This window comes from Mustela nivalis (genome assembly GCF_964662115.1).
Source record: "Mustela nivalis genome assembly, chromosome: 9".
Classification (NCBI taxonomy): Eukaryota; Metazoa; Chordata; class Mammalia; order Carnivora; family Mustelidae; genus Mustela; species Mustela nivalis.
In genome coordinates, this window is record NC_139028.1 from 109,733,932 (window position 1) to 109,756,991 (window position 23,060).

At 38.0% G+C, this 23,060-nt stretch overlaps 1 protein-coding gene across 3 annotated transcripts in view; it reads left to right on the forward strand.

Annotated features, from left to right (window-relative positions):
- The window catches only part of LOC309841384 (membrane-spanning 4-domains subfamily A member 6B-like), a 47,400-nt gene that overhangs the window by 20,829 nt on the left and 3,511 nt on the right, over positions 1–23,060 (forward strand). For all 3 annotated transcript variants that reach the window (XM_082684269.1, XM_082684267.1, XM_082684268.1), the window contains 2 exons: positions 11,013–11,132; positions 14,636–14,756. In XM_082684269.1, the coding sequence (XP_082540395.1) occupies positions 11,013–11,132; positions 14,636–14,756 (241 nt within the window). The remainder of the gene's footprint in view (positions 1–11,012; positions 11,133–14,635; positions 14,757–23,060) is intronic.

The window sequence follows — 23,060 nt, forward strand, 5'->3', positions numbered from 1 at the left end:
TCAGTTCAGTTATTTCTTTGTTAACAGATTTTAACAAATAGCATGAGCTTATTTGACCTTCAGTAAACTTTGATTGAAGTTTCACATTTACTGCTGTAACTTTAAAGACATGTCTATCTTAATTAAACCAACAAACTTAACTTAGTTCAAATACTGATTTATGTTTCACCTGGACTCACTCCACTTTTAATGTTTACCTGAGACACCGGTGGGAAGATCTGGAGTGGGGGGTGTTAGGTCCAGGGGCTGCTCTTCTTGCTCCTTGACAGTGAAGAGGGAAGGAGCCATGGTGCAGGAAGCACCCAGGACTGTCTAGAGGCCGGTTATGCAGGCCACACCCAAGTTGGTGCAGAAACAGTAGGGGGAGTACTGCCAGAAGGCAGAGAAAGGCTTCCCAGTTTCAGAGAGTTTTCCTGGATAAACCTTGTCACCCAACTGGGTGGTTTTACCTTGAAAATCCTTGAAATGCTGGAGAACAAGACTTAGGGGTGTCATAGGTCCTTTACTCTCTGCTTGCCCCATTTCTTCAAACACAACAAACAACACAACAGACAACAAAAGACAAGACAAAGACAACCGCAGACCAGACCCAGCAGCCCTTCCTCAACCAGATATCAAGTCTAAGGATGTACAAGATATAATCCCAACTCAAAAACATAACCTGCCGCTGGTGGGGATTTTTTTCAGTCCCCTGACAGCCTAGGGGGACTCAAACCCCTTGACTGCCTAGGGTGATGCAAACCCCTGGCAGATCCCCTGACCGCCTGGGGGACTCGAACCCCCTGGCAATCTCCCAGTGGAGGGATGGGGTGTCCCTGCTTCCACTCCAGCCCTGAGGAGCAATGCTGCGTCCAGCTTCTCCCCAGTGGGCTATACCCTGGAGCTCCACAACCAGACAGACCAGATCCCACAGAATAAAATCTCGAGATCTTACCTCTGGAGGCTTTTCCCAGAAATTCTGATGCTGACTCAGTTCTCATCCTTTAATCGCGGATGAGCCCCCAGAATGTTGGGGTTCGTTATCAAATGAACGAGACTGAGACAAAGTGAAAGTTATGCAAAGCCTTGTTCTATGCCAAGCATTAGAAGCTAGACTGACCAGCCAGGGGAACAAGACTGAGACAAAGTGAAAGTTATGTAGAGGTTTATTCTATGCCAAGCATTAGAAGTCAGACTGACCGGCCAGGGCCACCTCCAAAGAGAGTGACCGCTTCCCGATCTCACAGGCTGGTTTTATAGGGCATAACTGCAGACCCAAGGTACATGACTTCTATTGTTAAGGTGTTTACTCCTGGAATCGATACCCGAAACCATACCAGGAACTACGGGGGCGTTTAATACCGGAATGAACAAGAGTAGTGAGAGTGGGCATCCTTGTCGTGTTCCTAATCTCAATGGGAAGGCTGCAAGCTTTTTCCCATTGAGGATGATATTTGCTGTGGGTCTTTCATAGGTAGATTTTATGAAGTTCAGGAACGTTCCCTCTATCCCTATACTTTGAAGAGTTTTAATCAGGAACGGATGCTGGATTTTGTCAAATGCTTTTTCTGCATCAATTGAGAGGACCATGTGGTTCTTCTCTCTTCTCTTATTAATTTGTTCTATCACATTGATTGATTTGCGAATGTTGAACCATCCTTGTAGCCCAGGGATGAATCCCACCTGGTCATGGTGGATAATCTTTTTAATGTGCTGTTGGGTCCGGTTTGCTGGCATCTTGTTGAAAATCTTAGCATCCATATTCATCAGTGATATTGGTCTGAAATTCTCCTTTTTGGTAGGGTCTTTGCCTGGTTTGGGGATCAAGGTAATGCTGGCTTCATAGAAAGAGTCTGGAAATTTTCCTTCTGTTTCAATTTTTTGAAACAACTTCAGGAGAAGAGGTGTTATTTCTTCTTTGAAGGTTTGGTAGAATTCCCCAGGGAATCCATCAGGTCCTGGGCTCTTCTTGTTTTTTGGGAGGTTTTTGATCACTGCTTCAATCTCATTACTACATATAGGTCTATTCAGGTTGTAAATTTTTTCTTGGTTCAATTTTGGGGGTTTATAGTTTTCCAGGAATGCATCCATTTCATCTAAGTTGCTTAACTTATTGGCATGCAACTGTTGATAATAACTTCTGATGATTGTTTCTACTTCCTGGGTGTTAGTTATGATCTCTCCCTTTTCATTCATAATTTTATTAATTTGAGCTTTCTCTCTTTTCTTTTGGATTAGTGTGGCCAATGGTTTATTGATCTTATTGATTCTTTCAAAAAAAAAACAACTTCTAGTTTCATTTATATGTCCTACTGTATATCTGGTTTCTACCTCATATTGATCTCATCTTTAATCTTTTTTTTTTAAGATTTTATTTATTTATTTATTTGACAGAGAGAAATCACAAGTAGATGGAGAGGCAGACAGAGAGAGACAGAGGGAAGCAGGCTCCCCGCTGAGCAGAGAGCCCGATGCGGGACTCGATCCCAGCACCCTGAGATCATGACCTGAGCCCAAGGCAGCGGCTTAATCCACTGAGCCACCCAGGCGCCCTCAGCTTTAATCTTGATGATTTCCCTTCTTATGCGTGGAGTTGGTTTGATTTGTTGTTGATTCTCCAGTTCTTTAAGGTGTAGAGACAGCTGGTGTTTTCTGAATTTTTCAATTTTTTTGGAGGCTTGGATGGCTATGTATTTCCCCCTTAGGACCGCCTTTGCTGTATCCCATAGGTTTTGGACCAAAGTGTCTTCATTCTCGTTGGTTTCCATGAATTGTTTCAGTTCTTCTTTGATCTCCTGGTTGATCCAAGCATTCTTAAGCAAGGTGGACTTTAGCTTCCAGGTGTTTGAGTTCCTTCGGAACTTTTCCTTGTGATTGAGCTCCAGTTTCAAAGTATTGTGATCTGAGAATATGCAGGGAATAATCTCAGTCTTTTGGTATCAGTTGAGTCCTGATTTGTGACCCAGTATGTGGTCTATTCTGGAGAAGGTTCCATGTGCACTTGAGAAGAATGAGTATTCTGTTGTTTTAGGGTGGAATATTCTGTATATATCTATGAGGTCTATCTGGTCCAATGTGTCATTCAATGCTCTTGTTTCTTTATTGATTTTCTGCTTCAATGATCTGTCTATTTCTGAGAGAGGCATGTTAAGATCTCCTACTATTAATGTATTCATATCAATATGGAAAGAAGTTCATGGATGTAAACAACAATATGGCTACGTAGGCAATATGGAGTTGCTCTGGCTAAGCAGGCCCTAATAGTTAAACAGGTTTTAACATTAAATTGGCCCTTAACAGTTCCACTGGGGGCTGTATAAGCAAGATTATCCAAGTTAAGTCTTATTAAGCAGGAGGCATTGAAGCAAAGGCTGAGGGAGAAAGTTAGCCATGCAGATAGCAGATGGAACAGCATTCCCACCAAAGGGATCAGCCATCAAAAAAGCAAGAGTGAAAGCATGTCTGGCATGTTCTGGTGTGGAGGCCAGTGAGGCTCGGCTGCAGAGCTGAGGATATGGAGCCCTGATCTTATAGGGCCTCTTAGACAGGCTTTCACCCTGAGGAGAACATGGAGAGACTGTGGTATTCTGAGGAGTGATGTGATGAGGGTGTGTCTTGAAAGGATCATTCTGACTGAAATTCTCTGATGATGATGGCATGCGGGAGGCACCAGGTTAGAAGTGGGGAGGAGAGTTCCAGGGCTCTTTCAGTCAGCCAGGGAAAAGAGGACAGTGGTTTGGACAGAGTAGACCAAGTGGAGGGGATGGTAGGTGTTTGGCTACTGGATGTGTTGGAAGGTGATGCCAACAGGGGTTCCTGATGGGTGTAGGGTGTGAGAGAAAAAGATAGGAATCAGGAACTAAAGCAAAGCTTTTGTCTTGAGCAATTGGAAGGACAGAATCAGGAATCTTAGGTACGAAATAATATTTAACATGTTAAGGTCTCCAGTGGAAAGCCTAGCAAAGAAGAAAAGAGAAACAGGACTGAGCTCTAGGGCATTTCATCCTGAAGACTAAGAAGAGGAGAAAATGATATTTTGGATATAAAAGATTCCTATCTTTAATGTTACTTCCTAAAGAATATCAATGTTCCTTATATTTTATTCATGTGTATTCTTTTGATTTAAAGCAAAAAAAAAAAAGTATGTGGGGTATATTTCTTCTGGATGAACATTTTTTTATTTTTTTTAATGAAATGCTTTATGTGGCCCCCTCATTCAGGTCCAGATATTTGAGTTCAACAATTTTTTATTTTCTAAAAACATAACTATTCATTTTCATATTAACTTGGAAAAGTCTGTAGCTGCTTGGGTAAATATATACCACCTTCATCAATTCTGGTTTTTTTAAGTGTACAATTCAATCTTTTTAGTGTATTCGCAGATATGTGCAACAATCACCACAGTCAACTTTAGAACATTTTCAATACCCCAAAAAGTAACCATGCACCATTTAGTGACTGCTCCCCATACCACAACTCCCCATTTTCCCCAGGCCAAGGAAAACACTAGTTTATCTTCTGTCCCTGTAGATATATGCCTGTTCTGGACATTTTATTTAAAAATCAATTATTTTAAAAAGGCAATCATAGAATAAGTAATTTTTATGAATGGCTTCTTTCACTTAGCCTAATGTTTGCAAGGTTCACCTATATTGTAGTGTATGATATCAGAACTTTGTCCTTTCCATGACTAAATAATATTGTATGGCACAGCTATGCTCTATTTTTTTAATCCATTCATCATTGATGAACATTTTGGTTGATTCCACCTTTAGCCATCATGAAAAGTGCTGTTATAAACACTTGTATGCAACATTTTATTTGATGTGCTTTCAATTCTTTGTACTATATAAGTAGGAATGGAATTACAGGGCTGTTTGGTAACTCTGCACAACAATAGAGGAAATGACAGACGATGTTTCCAAAGGGACTCCACCATTTTTTTTTAAGATTTTATTTATTTATTGGACAGAGAGATCACAAGTAGACAGAGAGGCAGGCAGAGAGAGAAGAGGAAGCAGGCTCCCCGCTGATGCGGGGCTTGATCCCAGCACCCTGGGATCATGACCTGAGCCAAAGGCAGAGGCCTAACCTACTGAGCCACCCAGGTGCCCTGGGACTCCACCATTTTATATTCCACCAACAGTGTGTGAGGATTCCTACTTGTCCATATCCTCACCAACACTTACTATTAGCTGACCTCTGACACTAGCCATCCTAGGGGGTCTGAAGGCTACACACCATGCATCTTTTCATATTCTATTGGCCAATTATATGTCTTCTTTGGAGGAATGTCTGTTCAAATCTTCTACCTATATTAAAATTAGTTATTAACCTTTTATTATCATTCAGTCATAAGAGCTTTATGTAGTCTACATAGAAGCCCTTATCAGATATATGATCTGCAAATGTTTTTCCTTTCTATAGATTGCATTTTCGCTTTCTGAATAGTCCTTTGAAGCATAGAAGCTTTAATTTTGTTGAAGCCTGAACTTCTCTATTTTTCTTTTTATGTTCTTGCTTTTGATGTCATGTTTAAGAATCCATTGCAGAAACCAAAGACATGAAGATTTATGCCTGTTTTCATATAGGCATTTTATAGTTTTAGTTCTTATATTTAGGTCTCTGATCCATTTTGAGTCAATTTTTGTTGATGATGTAATGTAAAGGCCTTCTTTCATTTTTTGCATGTGAATATCCAGTTGTCCCGATGTCATTTTTGAAAAGACTATTTCTCCCCCATTAAATTTTCTCAGCACCCTTGTGGGTTTGTTTCTGAACTTTGAATTCTATTTCATTAGTCAATATGTCTATTCTTAACACAAGTACCACAAAGTTTTTTTTTTTTTAAGATTTTATTTATTTATTTGACAGACAGAGATTACAAGCAGGCAGAGAGGCAGTCAGAGAGAGGAGGAAGCAGGCTCCCCGCTGAGCAGAGAGCCCGATGTGGGGCTCGATCCCAGGACCCCGGGATCATGACCTGAGCTGAAGGCAGAGGCTTTAACCCACTGAGCCACCCAGGTGCCGGAGTTTTGATTACTTTGTAGTACATTTTGAAATCAGAAAGTGGGAGTCCTTCAATTTTTGCTCTTCTTTTTCAAGATGTTCATTTGCTATTCTGTTCTCTTTCGATGCCTATGAATTTTAGGATCAGCTTATCAATTTCTGTAAGGAAAAACAGCTGGGATTCTGATAGGGATCACGCTGAAGCTACAGTTCAATTTGGAGAGTACGGATCTTAACAGTATTAAATCTTCATGTCCATATGAACATGGATTTTTTTCATTACTTTTTCACAAATGTTTTTTAGTTTTCAGGGTAGAAGTTTTGATCTTTATAAATTCAACTTATTCTTAAATAGTTTATTCTTTCTGATGCTATTATAGATGGAATTGTTTTCTTAATTTTATTTTCAGATGGTTCATTTCCAGTGTAAGGAATACCACTGATTTTCTTACATCAATCTTGTATCCTGTCGTTTTGCTGAACTCATTTAGTAGTTCTAATAGTTTTCAGTGTTTTCCTTAGGATGTTCTGTAGAAATGAACGTGTAATCTGTGAATAGATCCTTGACCAATTTGGATGACTTTTGTTTCTTTTTTTTTTTTTTTTTTTTTTTTTTTTTGCCTAACTGCCCTGGCTATAACCACTAGTACATTGTTGAGTAGAAGTTGTGAGAGCAAATGTTCTTATCTTTTTCTGATCTCAAGAGGAAAGCTTCCAGCGGTATGCAGTAAGTAAACAAACCAATAAGTATGTTTGTTAGGGGTATTTCTTAGATACCTTTCCTAGGTTGAGGAAGATGCTGCCTAGTTCAGTTTCTTGAGTGTTTTAAACATGAAAGTGTCTAGGATATTTGTCAAATGCTTTTTCTGCATCTATTGAGATGATCATGCAGTTGTTTTTTATTGTATTGTGGTGTATTACATTAATTGATTTTTGGAAATTTTGGCCTTCCATTGGTGGAATAAATCTCATTTGGCTATGGTTTATGATGCTTTTTATACGTTGCTGGGTTAAGTTTGATAGCATCTTGTTGAAGGCTTTTGCATCCATGTTCAAAGAGATATTAGTATACAGTTTTGTTGTTGCTGTTGTGATGTCTTGGTCTGGTTATGGTATCAGAGTAATACTGGCTTCCTACAATGAGTGAGGAAGTGTCTCCTCTTATTCTCTTTTTGGAAGAGCTTGTGAAGAACTGATATTAATTCTTCTTTAGATATTTTGTAGAAGAGACCATTGAAGTCATCTGGAACTGGGATTTTTTTTTTTTTTTTTTTTTTGAGAGAAAGGGGGAGCACCAATAGAAGCAGAGGGAGAAGCAGACTATCCACTGAGCAGGGAGCCTGATGCAGGGGCTCCATCCCAGGACCCTGAGATCATGACCTGAGCTGAAGGCAGACACTTAGCTGACCCGCCCAGGTGCTGTTCGAACTGTGCTTTTTCTTCACGAAAATTTTTTATTATTATTCCAGATCTCTTGGTTTGTTACAGATGATCTATCCAAATTTTCCATTTCTTCTTGAGTCAGTTGTAGTGTTTTACCTGTTGCTTAAGAATTTTTCCATTTCATGTGGGTGATCTAACTGTTGCCATTAAATTGTCCCTAGTCAGGCAGATCTTTCTTTGCTTGTTTAATCATTTACTTTAGATATATGGCATTTTTTAATGACTACTTTGAAATCTTTGTCTAATAAAGATTGCATCTGGCCACTCTCATAGTTTCTGTTACCTGCTTTTTTTTCTGGTGTATGGGTCAAAGTGCATAGTTGTATACACATTTCTGTTTCTTTGTCTCATAAATTTTTTGTTGTTGGAAACTAGGTTTAGATAATACATTGTAGCAACTCTGGGCCCTCATTCTCCACCCTACAGCTTGTTTTTCAACTCTGGGCACTCATTCTCCACTCTACAGCTTTTTTTTTTTTTTAAAGATTTTATTTATTTGAGAGAGAGGGAGAGGGAGTTGGAGCAGGGTTGGGGGTGGGGCGGCCGAGGGAGTAGCAGCCTCCTGGCTGAGCAGGGAGCCCCATGCAAGGCTTGATCCCAGGTCCTGGGATAATGACCTGAGCGGAAGGCCAACACTTAACTGCTTAACTGACTGAGCTACTCAGGTGTCCCTAAGATTTGTTACTGCTATTAGATTTTTTTTTTAAAGCCTGGCTGAAATAATTTAGTGGAGTCTATTTCTCCCCCTCAGTGTCAAATTGCTTCTCAGGGGTGGGTGCAGCTTTAGGTATACGTGCAGCCCCCCAGGATACCTGTTTCTCCCCCAGACAAAACCTCTGAGCGAAAGCTCTGGTGCTAGGATGGGGGTGGTCACAGGGACAAAGGAGTGCTTCTTTCTGGGTGACACCCCTACTTTAATAACCAAGGGCTTAGAGCTGCCCCAGGTCTCTGTTTGCCTCTCATGCTGTGGAACTCCTACCCCTTAAACAAAGGCAAGGGTGATCATGGTCTAGTACTCTCACTGGCACTGCAACCAAGATGGGCCCTCATCCCACAAGTAGGGACTAGGCAAAAGAAGAGAGTCCCCCTCTCTTGGCTGCACTCACTGCAACTTGGCATCAGTTGCAAGGAGCTGGAAGCAAGATTAGAAATGCTCACTAGATGACCTGCTCCTCCAAGGGCGAGAACACTAGCCAGCTCTCTGAGTGGGATCTGGTGGGAAAGGAGCCTGCACTAACCCAGACTGGTCTTGCTCACTGGGAAGGGGGCAAGTGGGCATGGCTCTTGGTTTGGATACCACAGACCCCTATGGTTTTGATGGAGTTTTAGTAGATTTTCTTGAATAGGTGTTTCTTCATTTGTCATAGGCCATTAGGACTATTTCCAGAAATGTTAAATGTCAGGGTGTTTTGTTTTTTTGTTTTGGGGGGTTTTTTTTAGTAATTTTCACAAGTTTTGTTGAGGAGTTGATCCATGGAGTTCCTCGCACTGCCATGACAAAGGCAGGATGCATCAGAAATAATGATGCTGTAGATTTACCTCAAATGCTTGACTCATATTTGGAATATAAGAAAGAGCGCAGAGGATCATAGGGGAACAGAGGGAAAACTGAATGGGAAGTCATCAGAGAGGGAGACAAACCATGAGAGACTCTTAACTATAGGAATTAAACTGAGGGTTGCTGGAGGGGAGGGGGTGGGGGGTGGGGTAATTGGTGATGGGCATTAAGGAGGCCACGTGATATGATGAGCTCTGTTATGTACAACTGATGAATTATTGAGCTCTACATCTGAAACAAATGATGTAATACTATAGGTTGGCTACTTGAATTTAAATTTTTTTAAAAAAGGAAAAAAAAAACTTGATTACTATTTTTTTGGAATATAAATGTCTTTCTCTAGGTGATCCTGGTTCATAAGCCTCTCTGACCTCATAAATGGTCATAGGGTAAGTGTGCAGAGACATTGTAAGTGTGTGTTTGCTTGAGTGTACCACGCCTGGCTTTGTACTAAGGAGGGGTCTTTCTAGCCAAAACATTCAGCGATATTGTTCTGCACTTCAAAAAGATAAAATTGGAATTCTTAGCACAGCATACTAGAGTCTTCATAATCCATCCTCTGCCCACTCCTCCAGCCACACTATATCCAACTCCCCTTCATGCCCTGCGTTCCAGTCACACCGAAAACTTCATTTTCCTAAAGACCTGCTTTCCCATATATCTGAAGTTTTGCATACACTGTTCTCTCTTCCATAATACATTTTTTCAATTTTGTTCACCACTGTGAACGGAATCTGGCTATATCAAGGAGAGACAGGATCTACTAGAAAGAAGCCAGGGTCATAGCATCTAGGAGGTGAAGGACCAAGCTTAGAAAATACACAGGATCTGAGAAATTTCCAGAGGCCAGAAACAGAAAGTCCAAAGCACCACAGCTATTTCTTTCAGCAAAGAGAGTCTGGCCAGGTTGTTACCGTCACTATTCATCATATTTTCTGTCTAGCACCCAAAGATCCCACTGCCCCCACTGCATGACATCCCACCTGCCAGTTCTAGGAACGAATGCCAGTCTTTTGTTCTTCTTTAAGTTACTTGCTCAAGATCCACAACCCTTAAGAGTAACATTTCACTGGCAATGTCCTGGCTCTGCCTCCTGTGGATTGAAGAAAGGTAGATAGGTCCTTCCTCTTCTGGCCGTTGTAGTAAAGTCTGATAAATTTCTTTTATAAAGACCAAGCCTTGATGTAATGAGCTCTGGGTGTCATACACAAATAATGAATCATTGAACACTACATCGAAAACTAACAATGTACTATATGTTGGCTAATTGAATTTAAATAAATAAAAACTAAGCCAGTGAGGAGAGTACCTGGAATGAAAGGAGGCTGCCTGCTAGACAATCAAAAATGAATATGCCCACTTAAGTTCTTTCTTTGGTTGACCATCAAATCACCTCCTTCTTCCCATTATTTAAAAAAAAAAAAATCCTCTTTCAAACATAACTATCCTCTGACACATGCATACAAAACCCATGGAGCCCCTTTCAAAAGAGCAGAATTTCTCTTCACAGGTCATGCAAGTTCCACAGTGTCGTTCTGAAGAGAGCAGATGCTATTTTGAAGGCAGTTGGGAACTATGGAAAGTTATTTGGTAGTAAGGTGACCTTACTGGAATAACTCTGGCAAATCCTGGACCTGAAGCTAATTCATAGCATTACATTTATGAAATTTTATTGAATGAAACCGTCATCTTGTCTCCTCCATTTGATTGTGAGATGCTTGAGTAGAAGCCTTGGTTTACCCCTAGCACAACATTTAGCACGTTGCAGACACTGTTTAATTATTTGTTGAATAAACTGAAAAAAAAAAAAAAAAAAAAAAAGGTTTTTTCCTGTTGGGTTCCAGACAAATTTGAGACAGAGTCCCAAAATCAATCACAGTAAGATTCCAGAGAATCAGATAAAAAATTTCCAACTTGAAAAAAAAAAATTTCCAACTTGAATGCTCTAGAGCAGACAACAGACTGATTACTTCATCAAAACCTGTTCATACTGCCAATGACCAGTATTCTTTGTCTTTTACAGCTTATTTATAGCCTTGTTATGAACATCTTAAGTGTCTGCTTTTCTATAATTGGTATAATGATACTAAGTATTGCCTGTTTCACATATCATGCAGACACCAACGAATATGTTTGGACACATGTAAGTACCAAGTTTAGTAACAATAGGATCCAAATTTTAGATATAAATGAAAAAACTATGGTAAGTGATGTATGTTGCAGTGGGAAAGGTATGGAAAACACAGCCAAATTTGACAATCATCTTTGGTATGGAAATATACAAACAAACTGTGTCTCCTCCAAATTTTTACCATGGGAATATGAAAAAATCATTTTTAGTCCAGCTAAAGAAACACTAGAAGCCTCAGAGAGAGGTCAGGACTATCATTATGTGAAGATAAAGTGATAGGATACCTAGAAAACTCCAAAGACTCAGCTAAAAAACCACTGCAACAAAACAGTTTAGGAAAGTAACTGGGTAAAGAAAAATGTAAACAATTAATACATTTTTTTTTTAGAGAGAGAGGGAATCTTAAGCAGACTCCATGCCCAGTGCAGGGCCCAAAGTGGGGCTTGATCTCACAACTCTGAGATCATGACCTGAGCTGAAATCAAGAGTTATATGCTTAACAAACTGAGCCATCCAGGCTTCTAATACATTTTCTTGGTACCACTTTGGGTGCTAAAGTAGGAAAAATAATAAATGCCTAATCAAAATAATAGCAAAGCTATAAAAACATAATGAGAAGAAGAGAATACTGTTCAGAAACTACATTCTTGAATGCAAACTCATATCATAAAATTGCAAGATTCTGCAAATTAACACATAAATGTGATCAATTCCACTTAGAATCCCAACACAGGCGGCTCCTGGGTGGCTCAGTTGTTAAGCGTCTGCCTTTGGCTCAGGTCATGATCCCAGGGTCCTGGGTTCGAGCCCCACATCAGACTCTCTGCTCAGTGGCAGCATGTTTGTCCCTCTCTCACTCCCCCTGCTTGTGTTCCCTCTCTCACTGTGTCTCTCTCTGTCAAACACATAAATAAAATCTTAAAAAATAATAGAATCCCAACAAAGGTTTGGGAGGGAATGCAATAAAACTACTGTAAAATGTGTATGGATGGGTAAAGGATTGTGAGAAAGGTGCCAATGATGCCAGTGGTTGGGGAGGGACAAACAACTTGCTGAAACAGATATGAAAATATGTGATTAAGCCATTATAAGAAAAATAGTATAATATTTATACACGAAAAGAAAAATTGGTCAAAATACAGAGAGCTGAGAAGTAAATCTTAGTACAGGCAAAAAATATTATTTTATGGAAGATCATTTTACCAGGCAATATGGAAAAGGTGAAACTTGATAAAGTAACATTAAATCAATGAGCTCTCCATTTCAAGTAAAATAGTAATGGGCTCCATTTTCCCAATGTGTAAAAAGAAATCACAGATTAAATGAATGAGCATAAATAAATAAATAAGCATTAAAAACCACTGGAAAAGGGTATAAAGTATAGAATTAGTACCTCAGTTACAAAAGAAAAAAAAAAAAAAGAAAAGAAAAAAGAAAACCAGGAAGTGTTCCGGGGTGGCTCAGTCTGCTAAGTGCATGCCTTTGCTTGGCTAGGGTCATGATCCCAGGGTCCTGGGCTCCCTGCTCAGTGGGGAGTCTGCTTCTCCTTCTCCCTCTACCCTTCCGCTCCATTTATCTTCTCTCACTTGCTCTCTCTTTCAAGTAAATAAATAAATTTTTTTAAAATTAAATAAAGTAATAAATAAAAAAGAAAACCAAAAATTAAAAAGGAAAAAGAAACGCCTTTCATGCCTCCAATATTTACATCTTTCATATGCTACAGGCTGAGATAAGAATAGCTTAAAGAGAGGGACCTCAGCAGGCCCTGAGAACAGAAATCTAAACTGTTGCCCTGTTGGGTTTTGAGCTTGCTTGGGGCCCATGACCCTTTTTTCCTCTTTATATCTCCCTTTTGAAATGGAAATATCTATCCTGTGTCTGTCCTACCAGTTATGTCTTAGCAGTAGATAGCTCATTTCCTGGTTTCACAAGTCCACAGATGGAGAAGCATTTTGCCCTGAAATGAACAATTCTGTGAGTCTCATCCATAGCTAATTAAGATAATTTAGATGATGAGATTTGGGGCTTTTTGACCTGAGGACATTTAGGTCATTGGAGTTGATGTCAAAATGGGTCAAAACTTTTGTAGATATCAGGATCAGGTAAATATATTTTATACATGGGAGGGACATGAATGTAGAGGCGGGACAGAGACAGACTGTTATGGGTTGAATTGTGTCCCCAAAAAGGACATGTCTTCACCCACAGTACTTCAGAAGTGACATTATCTGAGAACAGGGTCTCTGCAGGTGGAATTAGTTCAGATGAGGTCATGCAAGAGTAGGATAGGCCATTGGTCCAATATAACAAGTGTCCTTATAAGAAGAAAGAAATCTGGACACAGACATGGAAGGAAGATGGCCATATAAACATAGCAGCAGAGGTTATAGTAATGCTACTACAAGCCAAGAACACTTGAGGCTACCAGAAGCTGAAAGAGGCAAGGAAAAATCCTCCCCTAAAGTCTTTGGAAAGAGAATTCTCTTGCTAAGGCCAATGCACTCTTTTTGGAATTCTACCCTCCAAAACTGTGAGACAATAAATTTCAGTTGTGTTAAGCCACACAGATGTGATGATTTATTACAGCATCCCTGGGAAACTAATATGGCAGACCAGTGAATGGCCACACACTTTTCTCTTTCCATGTTCCAAACCAACTAAGATAAGATACAAGAAATCAAGCAGATGTAGATGAAACTATAAGCTTTATTGTGATTATTATAGTTGGAGAATAAGTCTTAAATCTTTGACCAAAATAAGCCTTCTGATACCTCCTTCCATGAATTAAACTTATCTACCTAGTTGCAAATAAATGATAGATCTCCCGGTACTGTAACCAGACAATTCTCAGAATCTGGGGTCATAAAGACAAACACTTCTGAAAAAAGAACCCAGAAAGGATAAAATCACCAAGTAGATAAATTTCTGCTTCTCAAATGGGGAATTTTAAGTAAGGAGCACTGAGACACACTAGAAGCCACTCTTAAAGCTGAAACTCCTACTTCAGGCCATGGTAGAAACGTAGGAAGGGAGGAAGATTGGCTCCACCTAATACATGTAATAATGCCTACAACATGGGGGTCAAAAGAAAATAGAACATGCAAATTGTAGGTGCACTAAATGAAAAAGCATAAAACACAAGTCATGCCATCAGTCTTACCAAAAGAGAAAGTATAAAGAGAGAAAAGAGGGGCATTCAGTACCAAATCCTGAAGAATTCCACCCACCCCACAGTACTAAGGTAAGCTCTCTGCTTTTCAGTCTTGTCACATGTAGAAGAGAAATAAAAGTATCCAACTTTTAGGGTTGTTGTTAGAAGAAGTACTTAACAGAATGCAAGGTACATATGTCAGTACTTCATAAATTTTGTTCTTATGAAAAATACACAAAAGTAATCATAGTTATGTGAGACTGATATGATGAATGATATTTATTCCCCCTTACTAAGTATTGTTCTTGTGTAATTTTTAAATGGCTAATTAATATGAGAAATTTTTCTTTTCTTTTTAATTTAGATGGCTGGTAGTATGCTTTTACAATATTTACTCTTCAGCACTATCTCGGAAGTGATCTGTGCATGCATAACTATCAGATGGATTTCAGTAGCTTTAAATCATCCAAAATACAATGAAAAGAGTGAGTAATTTTGCTTCTGGAGGGATGATCAGGATAGAACAGCTTCTGTTAAGAACCCCCTCTTCCAGAAAACATCAAAATCCTAGAGGAGAACACAGGCAGTAACCTCTTTGCCATCATTGTAGCAATTTCTTACTAGATATGTGTCCTGAGGAAAGAGAAACAAAAGCAAAAAATAAACTATTGGGACTTCAACAAGATAAAAAGTTTCTGCACAGAGAAGAAAACAAGCAATACAACTAAAAGGTAACCCATGGAATGGGAGAAGATGTTTGCAAGTGACAGACCTGATAAAGGGTTTGTATCTAAAACATATAAAAACTTATAAAACCCAACACCCCAAAAAAACCCCAAAAAATCCAGTTAAAAAATGGACAGAAGACATGAATAGATATTTTTCCAAAGATGTACAGATGGCCAGCAGACACATGAAAAGATGCTCAACATCACTCATTATCAGGGAAATACAAATCAAAACCACAATGAGATAGTACCTCAGACCAGTCAGAATGGCTATAATTAACAACACAGGAAACAACAGATATTGGCAAGGATGCAGAGAAAGGGGAACACTCTTACACTGTTGGTAGAAATGCAAACTGGCTCATCCACTCTGGAAAACAGTATGGAGTTTCCTCTAAAAGTTAAAAATGGAACTACCCTATGATCCAACAGCAGCTCTACTAGGAATTTAGCCAAAGGATACATAAGTATTGATTTGAAGGGACACATGCAGCCTGATGTCTTTTAGATTTGCATCACCCAGGAGATTAATAAAGGAAATACATAGACTGAAGAGGTTTCACGGGTTATACTAGTAATATGGGGGCACCAAATGCTATAGACTCTGAAGTGCAAATTTATGTATAAATTTTTGTTTCCAAAATTTGATATCTTCATATTCCTTCAGATAATAAAGATTTTAGAAGACCCTGAAGAGATTACTTCTGGAATAGAAACATAAGGCTCTCTAAAAAAAAGACATAGAGATTCCAAAGCAGAAAAATACATAATAATTAAAACGATAATATCACTCAAGGAGCTCCACAGAATACTTGATTTGACAAAAGAAATGATCCACAAGCTTAAAGATAGGTCAATTGATAGGTCAAAATGCCAAAAGGCAAAGACTAAGAGAAAATCTTGAAATCAGCCAAAAACAAGGAATTCATCCTGAAAAGGTAATCTTCAGTAAAATTCCTCATCAGAAACCATGGAGGCCAGAAGACAGCAAGTGGGATGACATCTTCAGAGCACTGAAAGAAAATACCATCAACCAAGAATTATACAGAATATTGTAACGATATTAATAATAAGATAATATTGACAATAAATTAAAAAATAATTCAAAATAATCAAAATAAAAATGTAAAGTGGTATAAAAGAAAAATAATTAAATAAAATGGCATGAAAGAAAACATTCATGTAACATAAACAAGAGCAATACTGGACAAACGGAATAACAAAGACATACGATATAGAAAACTGCAAAATAACAGACGTAAACCCTATTTTATTTGTAACTACATTAAATGTATATGGATTGGACACTAATCACAAGGCAGAGATTGGCAAAATGGATTTTTAAAATGTATTCGAATTAAATGCTATATATGAGAGACACACCTTAGATTCAAAGACACAAATAGGTTGAACATAAGTATGGAAAAATATATGCTATAAACAGAAACGAAAAGAGAGGTGGAACAACTATAATAACATCAGACAAAACAGACATTATGACAAAAGTTGTTATTAGACATAAGGAAGACATTCTTAAAATGATTTTTTTTAAGTTCAGTCCACCAGGAATACATAGCAATTGTAAGCAAATATGCACTAACAAGAGTCCTGAAATACATGAAGCAAAAATTGGCAGATTTGACAAGGGAAACACAAAATTTTAAAAACAACAGTTGGCAACTTCAATACCCCATATTCAAAAATTTACAGGAATTGTGCAAAAGGGAAAGGCTATAGGAGAAATTGAATGACATTATTAACCAACTAGACCTAATAGATGTCTGTACAACATTCCACCCAATAACACAGAGTACATGTTCTTTTCAGGTGCACATAGATTATTCTCTAGGATAGACCATATTTTAGGTTGTAAAACAAGTCCCAATGAATTAGAAAAATGGAAATCATGCAAAGTATGATTATAATGAAATTAAATCAAAAATCAATTAAAGAAGGAAGATTTAAAAAGTCACCAATATGTGGAAATGAAACAACACACTCCTCAATTACCAAAAGGTCAAAGAAGAAATCAAAAGGAAAAATAGAAAACATTTTGAGATGAATAAAACAAATACCAAAGGAGCACATGCACCCAAGATGTTTATAGCAGCAATGTCCACAATAACCAAACTATGGAAAGAACCTATATGTCCATCAACAGATGAATGGGTAAAGAAGCTGTGAGATATATCTATCTATCTATCCATCTATCTATCTATCTATACACACACACACACACACACACACACACACACACACACACAGGAATACTATGTAGCCATCAAAAGACATCTTGCCATTTGCAACAACATGGATGGAACCAGAGGGTATTATTTTTAGCAAAATAAGCCAATCAGAGAAAGACAATTATCATATGATCTCTCTGATATGAGGAACTTGAGAGGCAGGGCAGAGGGTTGTGCAGGGTAGGGAAGGAAAAAGTGAAACAAATGGGATCAAGAGGGAGACAAACCATAAGAAACTCTTAATATCACAAAACAAACTGAGGGTTACTGGGGGGAGGTAGGGATAGGGTGGCTGGATTATGGACATTGGGGAGGGTATGTGCTACAGTGAGTGCTATGAGTGCTGTGTAAGCCTGATGATTCACAGACCTGTACCCCTGGGGCAAATAATACATTATATGTTAATTTAAAGAAATATACAACATACCATGACTTACTTGATGTATCTAAATTACTGCTTAGAGGAAAATCTATAGCTATAAATACTATATTTTCTAAAAGGATAAAAGTCTGAACTCAAAAACCTAACTTTCCAACTATGGAAACTAGAATGGGGTTGGGGAGATAAGAAAAATAAGTGAAGGGCATGAAAGAGTACAGCTATCATGACAAGCCCTGAGTAATATACAGAATTGTTGAATCACTATATTGTACACTTGAAACTAATATAACACTGTATGTTAACTATACTGGAATTAAAATTAAATCTTATAAATATTTAAAAACTAAACTAGAAGAGAAGAGAAAACTAAACCCAAAGTGAGAGGAAGAATGGAAATAATCAAGACTGTGATGGAAAAAATGAACTAAAGAAGAGAACAATGACAGAGAAAAACAATTAAACCAAAAGCTGACTCTTTCAAAAGAACTCCCATCCCCAAAAGACAAATCTTTAGCTATGCTCAGGAAGGAAAAAAACGATTTGAAATCAGTTACTGAGGGGTGCCTGAGTGGCTCAGTTGGTTAAGCAACTGCCTTCCGCTCAGGTCATGAACCTGGAGTCCTGGGATAGAGTCCCGCATCAGGGTCTCTGCTCAGCAGGGAGTCTGCTTCTCCCTCTGACCCTCCCTTTCTCATGCTTTCTCTCTCACTCTCAGTCTCTATCTCTCTCAAATAGATAAATAAAATCTTTTTTAAAAAAATAATTCTGTTACTGAAATCATAAATGAAAAGAGGAATATGACTAACTACCTTACAGAAATAAAACAGACTAAAAGAGGATACTGTGTATAATGATATGCAAACAGTTTAGTTAAACTACATGAAATGGACAAATTCCTACAAACATACAAACTACTGAAACTGTGTCAAGAGGTAATAAAATCTGGCCTCATCAAATGAGTTTGGAAGATTTCCTTCCATTTCTATTTTTTGAAACATCTTCAGTAAAATAGGTATTAATTTCTTCTTTAAATGTTTGGTAGAATTCTTCTGGGAAGGTATCTGACTCTGAACTCTTGTTTTTTAGGATGTTTTTGATTATTGCTTCATTTTCCTTGCTGGTTATTGGTCTGAACCCAAAACCAAAGACCCCATCAAAATGGAGAATTATAGACCAATATCCCTGATGAACATGGATGCCAAAATACTCACCAAGATACTAGCCAATAGGATACAACATGACATTAAAAAGATTATTCACCACGACCAGGTGGGATTTATTCCTGGGATACAAGGGTGGCTCAACATTTGCAAATCAATCAATGTTATAGATCACCTTAATGAAAGAAAGACAACAACCATATGATCCTCAACTGATGCAGAAAAAGCATTTGACGAAATATAGCATCCTTTCTTGATTAAAACTTGATTAAAAATTATAAGCATAGAGGGAACATACTTCAATATCATAAAAGCCATCTACAAAAGCCCACAGCTATATCACTCTCAAGAGAGAAAAGCTGAGAGCTTCTCCCTTAAGGTCAGGAACATGACAAGGATCCCCACTGTCACCACTATTGTTCAACATAGTACTAGAAGTCCAGGCCTCAGCAAGCAGACAACAAAAAGAAATAAAAGCATTTACATTGGCTAAAAAAAAAAGTAGTCAAACTCTCACTCTTTGCAGATGACATAATACTTTATACAAAAAAAAAAAAAAAAAAAAAGACTCCACCTCAAAATTGCTAGAACTCATACAGTAATTCAGCAACATGGCAGGATTCAAAACCAATGCACAGAAATCAGTTGAATTTCTATACATTAACAATGTGACTGAAGAAAGAGAAATTAAGGAATCAATAAAATTGCACCAAAAACCATAAGATACTTAGGAATAAACCTAACCAAAGAGGTAAAGGATCTGTAGTTTAAAAACTACAGAACACTGTGAAAGAAAATTAGGAAGACACAAAGAGATGTAAAAACATTCCATGTTCATGGATTGGAAGAAAAAACATTGCTAAAATGTCTATGCTGCCCAGAGGAATCGACACACTCAGTGCAATCCTATCAAAATACCATCAACACTTTTCACAGAGCTGGAACAAATAATCCTAAAATTTGTATGGAACCAGAAAAAAAAAAATAGCCAAGGGAACATTGAAAAAGAAAACCAAAGCTGGGGGGCATCACAGTGTTTGACTTCAAGCTGTATTACCAAGCTGTGACCATCAAGACAGTATGGTACTGGCACAAAAACAGACACATAGATCAATGGAACAGAATAGAGAGCCAGAAGTGGCCCCTCAACTCTTTGGCCAACTAATTTTCAATAAAGCATTAAGAATATCCAATGGAAAAAAAGACAGTCTCTTTAATAAATAGTACTGGGAAAAGTGGACAGCCACATTTAGAAGAATGAGACTGGACCATTCTCTTACACCATACACAAAAATAAACTCAAAATGGATGAGAGATCTAAATGTGAAACAGGCAGAAACCTCTTCCACCTTGGCTGCTGCAACTTCTTGCAAGATATGTCTCTAAAGGCAAGGAAAACAAAACAAAAATGAACTATTTGGGACTTCATCAAGATAAAAAGCTTCTGCACAACAAAGGAAACAACAAAACTAAAAGGTAACCTACAGAATGGGAGAAGATATTTGCATATACAGAGGGCGGGTATCCAAGATCTATAAAGAACTTCTCAAATTCAACACTCAGAAAAACAAATAATCCAGTCAAGAAGTGAGCAGAAGAAATAAGCAGACACTTCGAAGACAGGCGTACAAATGGCCAACAGACACATGATTAAATGCTCAACATCACTCAGCATCAGGGAAACAGAAATCAAAACCACTTGATATACCACCTTACACCAGTTGGAATGGCCAAGATTAACATGACAGGAACATCAAATGTTGGTGAGAAAGTAAACCTCTTACACCGTTGGTAGGAACGCTTACACCATTGGTGGGAATACAAGCTGGTACATCCACTCTGGAAAACAGTATAGAGGTTCCTCAAGAAGCTAAAAACAAAGCTACCCTATGACCCACAATTGCACTATTGGGTATTTACCACAAAGATACAGATGTAATGAAAAGAAGGGGCAAGGGCATCCCAATGTTCATAGCAGCAATGTCCACAATAGCCAAACTGTGGGAGGACCCAAGATGTCCTTCAACAGATGGATGGATAAAGAAGATGTGGTTCATATATACAACGGAATATTACTCAGCCATCAGAAAAAAATGAATACCTACCATTTATATCAACATGGATGGAACTGGAGGAGATTATGCTGAGCAAGATAAGTCAATCAGAGAAAGACAATTATCATATGGTTTCACTCATGTGTGGAAAGAAGCAGTAGAGCAGGGGATCACCGGGGAAGGGAGGGAAAACTGAATGGGAAGAAATCAAAGAGGGAGCCAAACTATGAGAGACTCTTGATGCTGGGAAACAAAACAGAGGGTTGTGGAAAGGGAGGTAGGTGGGGGAATGGGGTAACTAGGTGATGGGCATTAAGAAGGGCACATGATGTGACAAGCACTGGGTGTTATACCTAACTAATGAATCATTAAATACTACAGTAAAAACTAATAAAATAGACAAATGCAAACAAAAGGAGAGTATATGATGTACTGTATGGTGCCTAACATAACAATTTTTTTCAAAAGAAAAGGGTTTAGACCAGGATCCATTATGAGTATAAATGTGTACACCTCAAAGAAAAAAATGCTAGCAAATGGATTCCAGCAACATAACAAAAGCATCATGCATCATGACCAATTAGGATTTATCTTAAGAATGCAGAGCTGGTTGAACATGAAAATCAAATGTAATATATGCTGAGAAACACCCTGTTGATAAAACAAGAGACAAAAAAAAAAAAAAACCCACATGACTATCTCAATAGGCATTGAAAAAGCATATAACAAAATCCCAACACCCTTTCATGATTAAAAAAAAAAATCAACAAACTAGGAATAGAAGGGAATTTCCTCAACCTGAAAAGGAGCATTTAGTTGTGGGGGGAAAAATCCACAATTAACATCATACTTGATCAAGGGATACTGAATCCTTTTGCTCTAAGTTCTGGAACAAGACAAAGATGTCTGCTTTTGCCTTTTATACTTAACATTGTACTGGAGGTTCTAACCAGGTAAAGTAGGCAATAAAAAGAAATGAAATTATCCAGTTTGGGTGGTAAAGGAAAAAGTAAAACTAACTCTCTTTGTAGCTAATATGATCTTGTATATATAAAATGCTGAGAAATCCACACACAAAGAAAATCTAGTAGAACTAATAAACAAGTTCAACATGTTGGTAGGCTATAAAATTGCTGTATAAGAAAATCAGTTATTGGGTGTCTGGGTGGCTCAGTGGGTTAAAGCCTCTGCCTTCGGCTCAGGTCATGATCCCAGGGTCCTGGGATCGAGCCCCACATCTGGCTTTCTGCTCAGCAGGGAGCCTGCTTCCCCCTCTCTCTCTCTGCCTGCCTCTCCACCTACTTGTGATGTCTGTCTGTCAAATAAGTAAATTAAAAAAAAATCTTAAGGAAATCAGCTACCATTTCTATATATGAAAACACAATTACAATAACATCAAAAAATAAAATGCTTATATAATTTATATTCAGGAATAAACTTAAGAAGAGGAGTGTAAGACCTGTCCCAACACAAACTAGAACACATTATATAAGAAATTAAAGGTTTAAACAAATGGGAAAGTCCCATGTTCGTGGATTAGAAGATTTAATATTAAGATGGCAATACTCCCCAAATTGAATCTGTAATTCAAAATCCCTACCAAATTCTCAGCTGATTTTTATAAGCTTATCTTAATATTCATATGAAAATGGAAAGAACACAAAATAGCCAAACTAATCTTTAAAAAAGAAAACAAACCTCTACACACATATTAAAAAGACCAAAATCTGAAACACTGACAACACCAGATACTGGTGGGAATATGGAGTAACAGCAACTCTCACACATTACTTTACTAGGAATGAAAAATGGTACAACCACTTTGGAAGGCTGTGGTTTTGATGGTTTCTTACAAAACTAAACATACCACCACACAATTTAGCCATTACGTCCCTTGGTGTTTATCCAAAAAAGTTGAAAACTATGTTCACACAAAACCCTGCACACAGATGTTTACAGAAATTTTATTCATAATTGACAAAACTTAGAAGCAAGCAAAGTGTCCACTAGTCGGTGAATGGAAAAATAAATTTTTTCATCCAGACAATGAAATACAATTCAGGGATAACAATAAATCAGCTATCAAGCCATAAAGAGACATGGAGAAACTTCAAATGCTTATTACTAAGTGGAAAAAACCAATTTGAAAATTATACATACTGTATGATTCCAACTATACAACATCTGGAAAAGGCAAAACTATGGATATGTTTACTTTT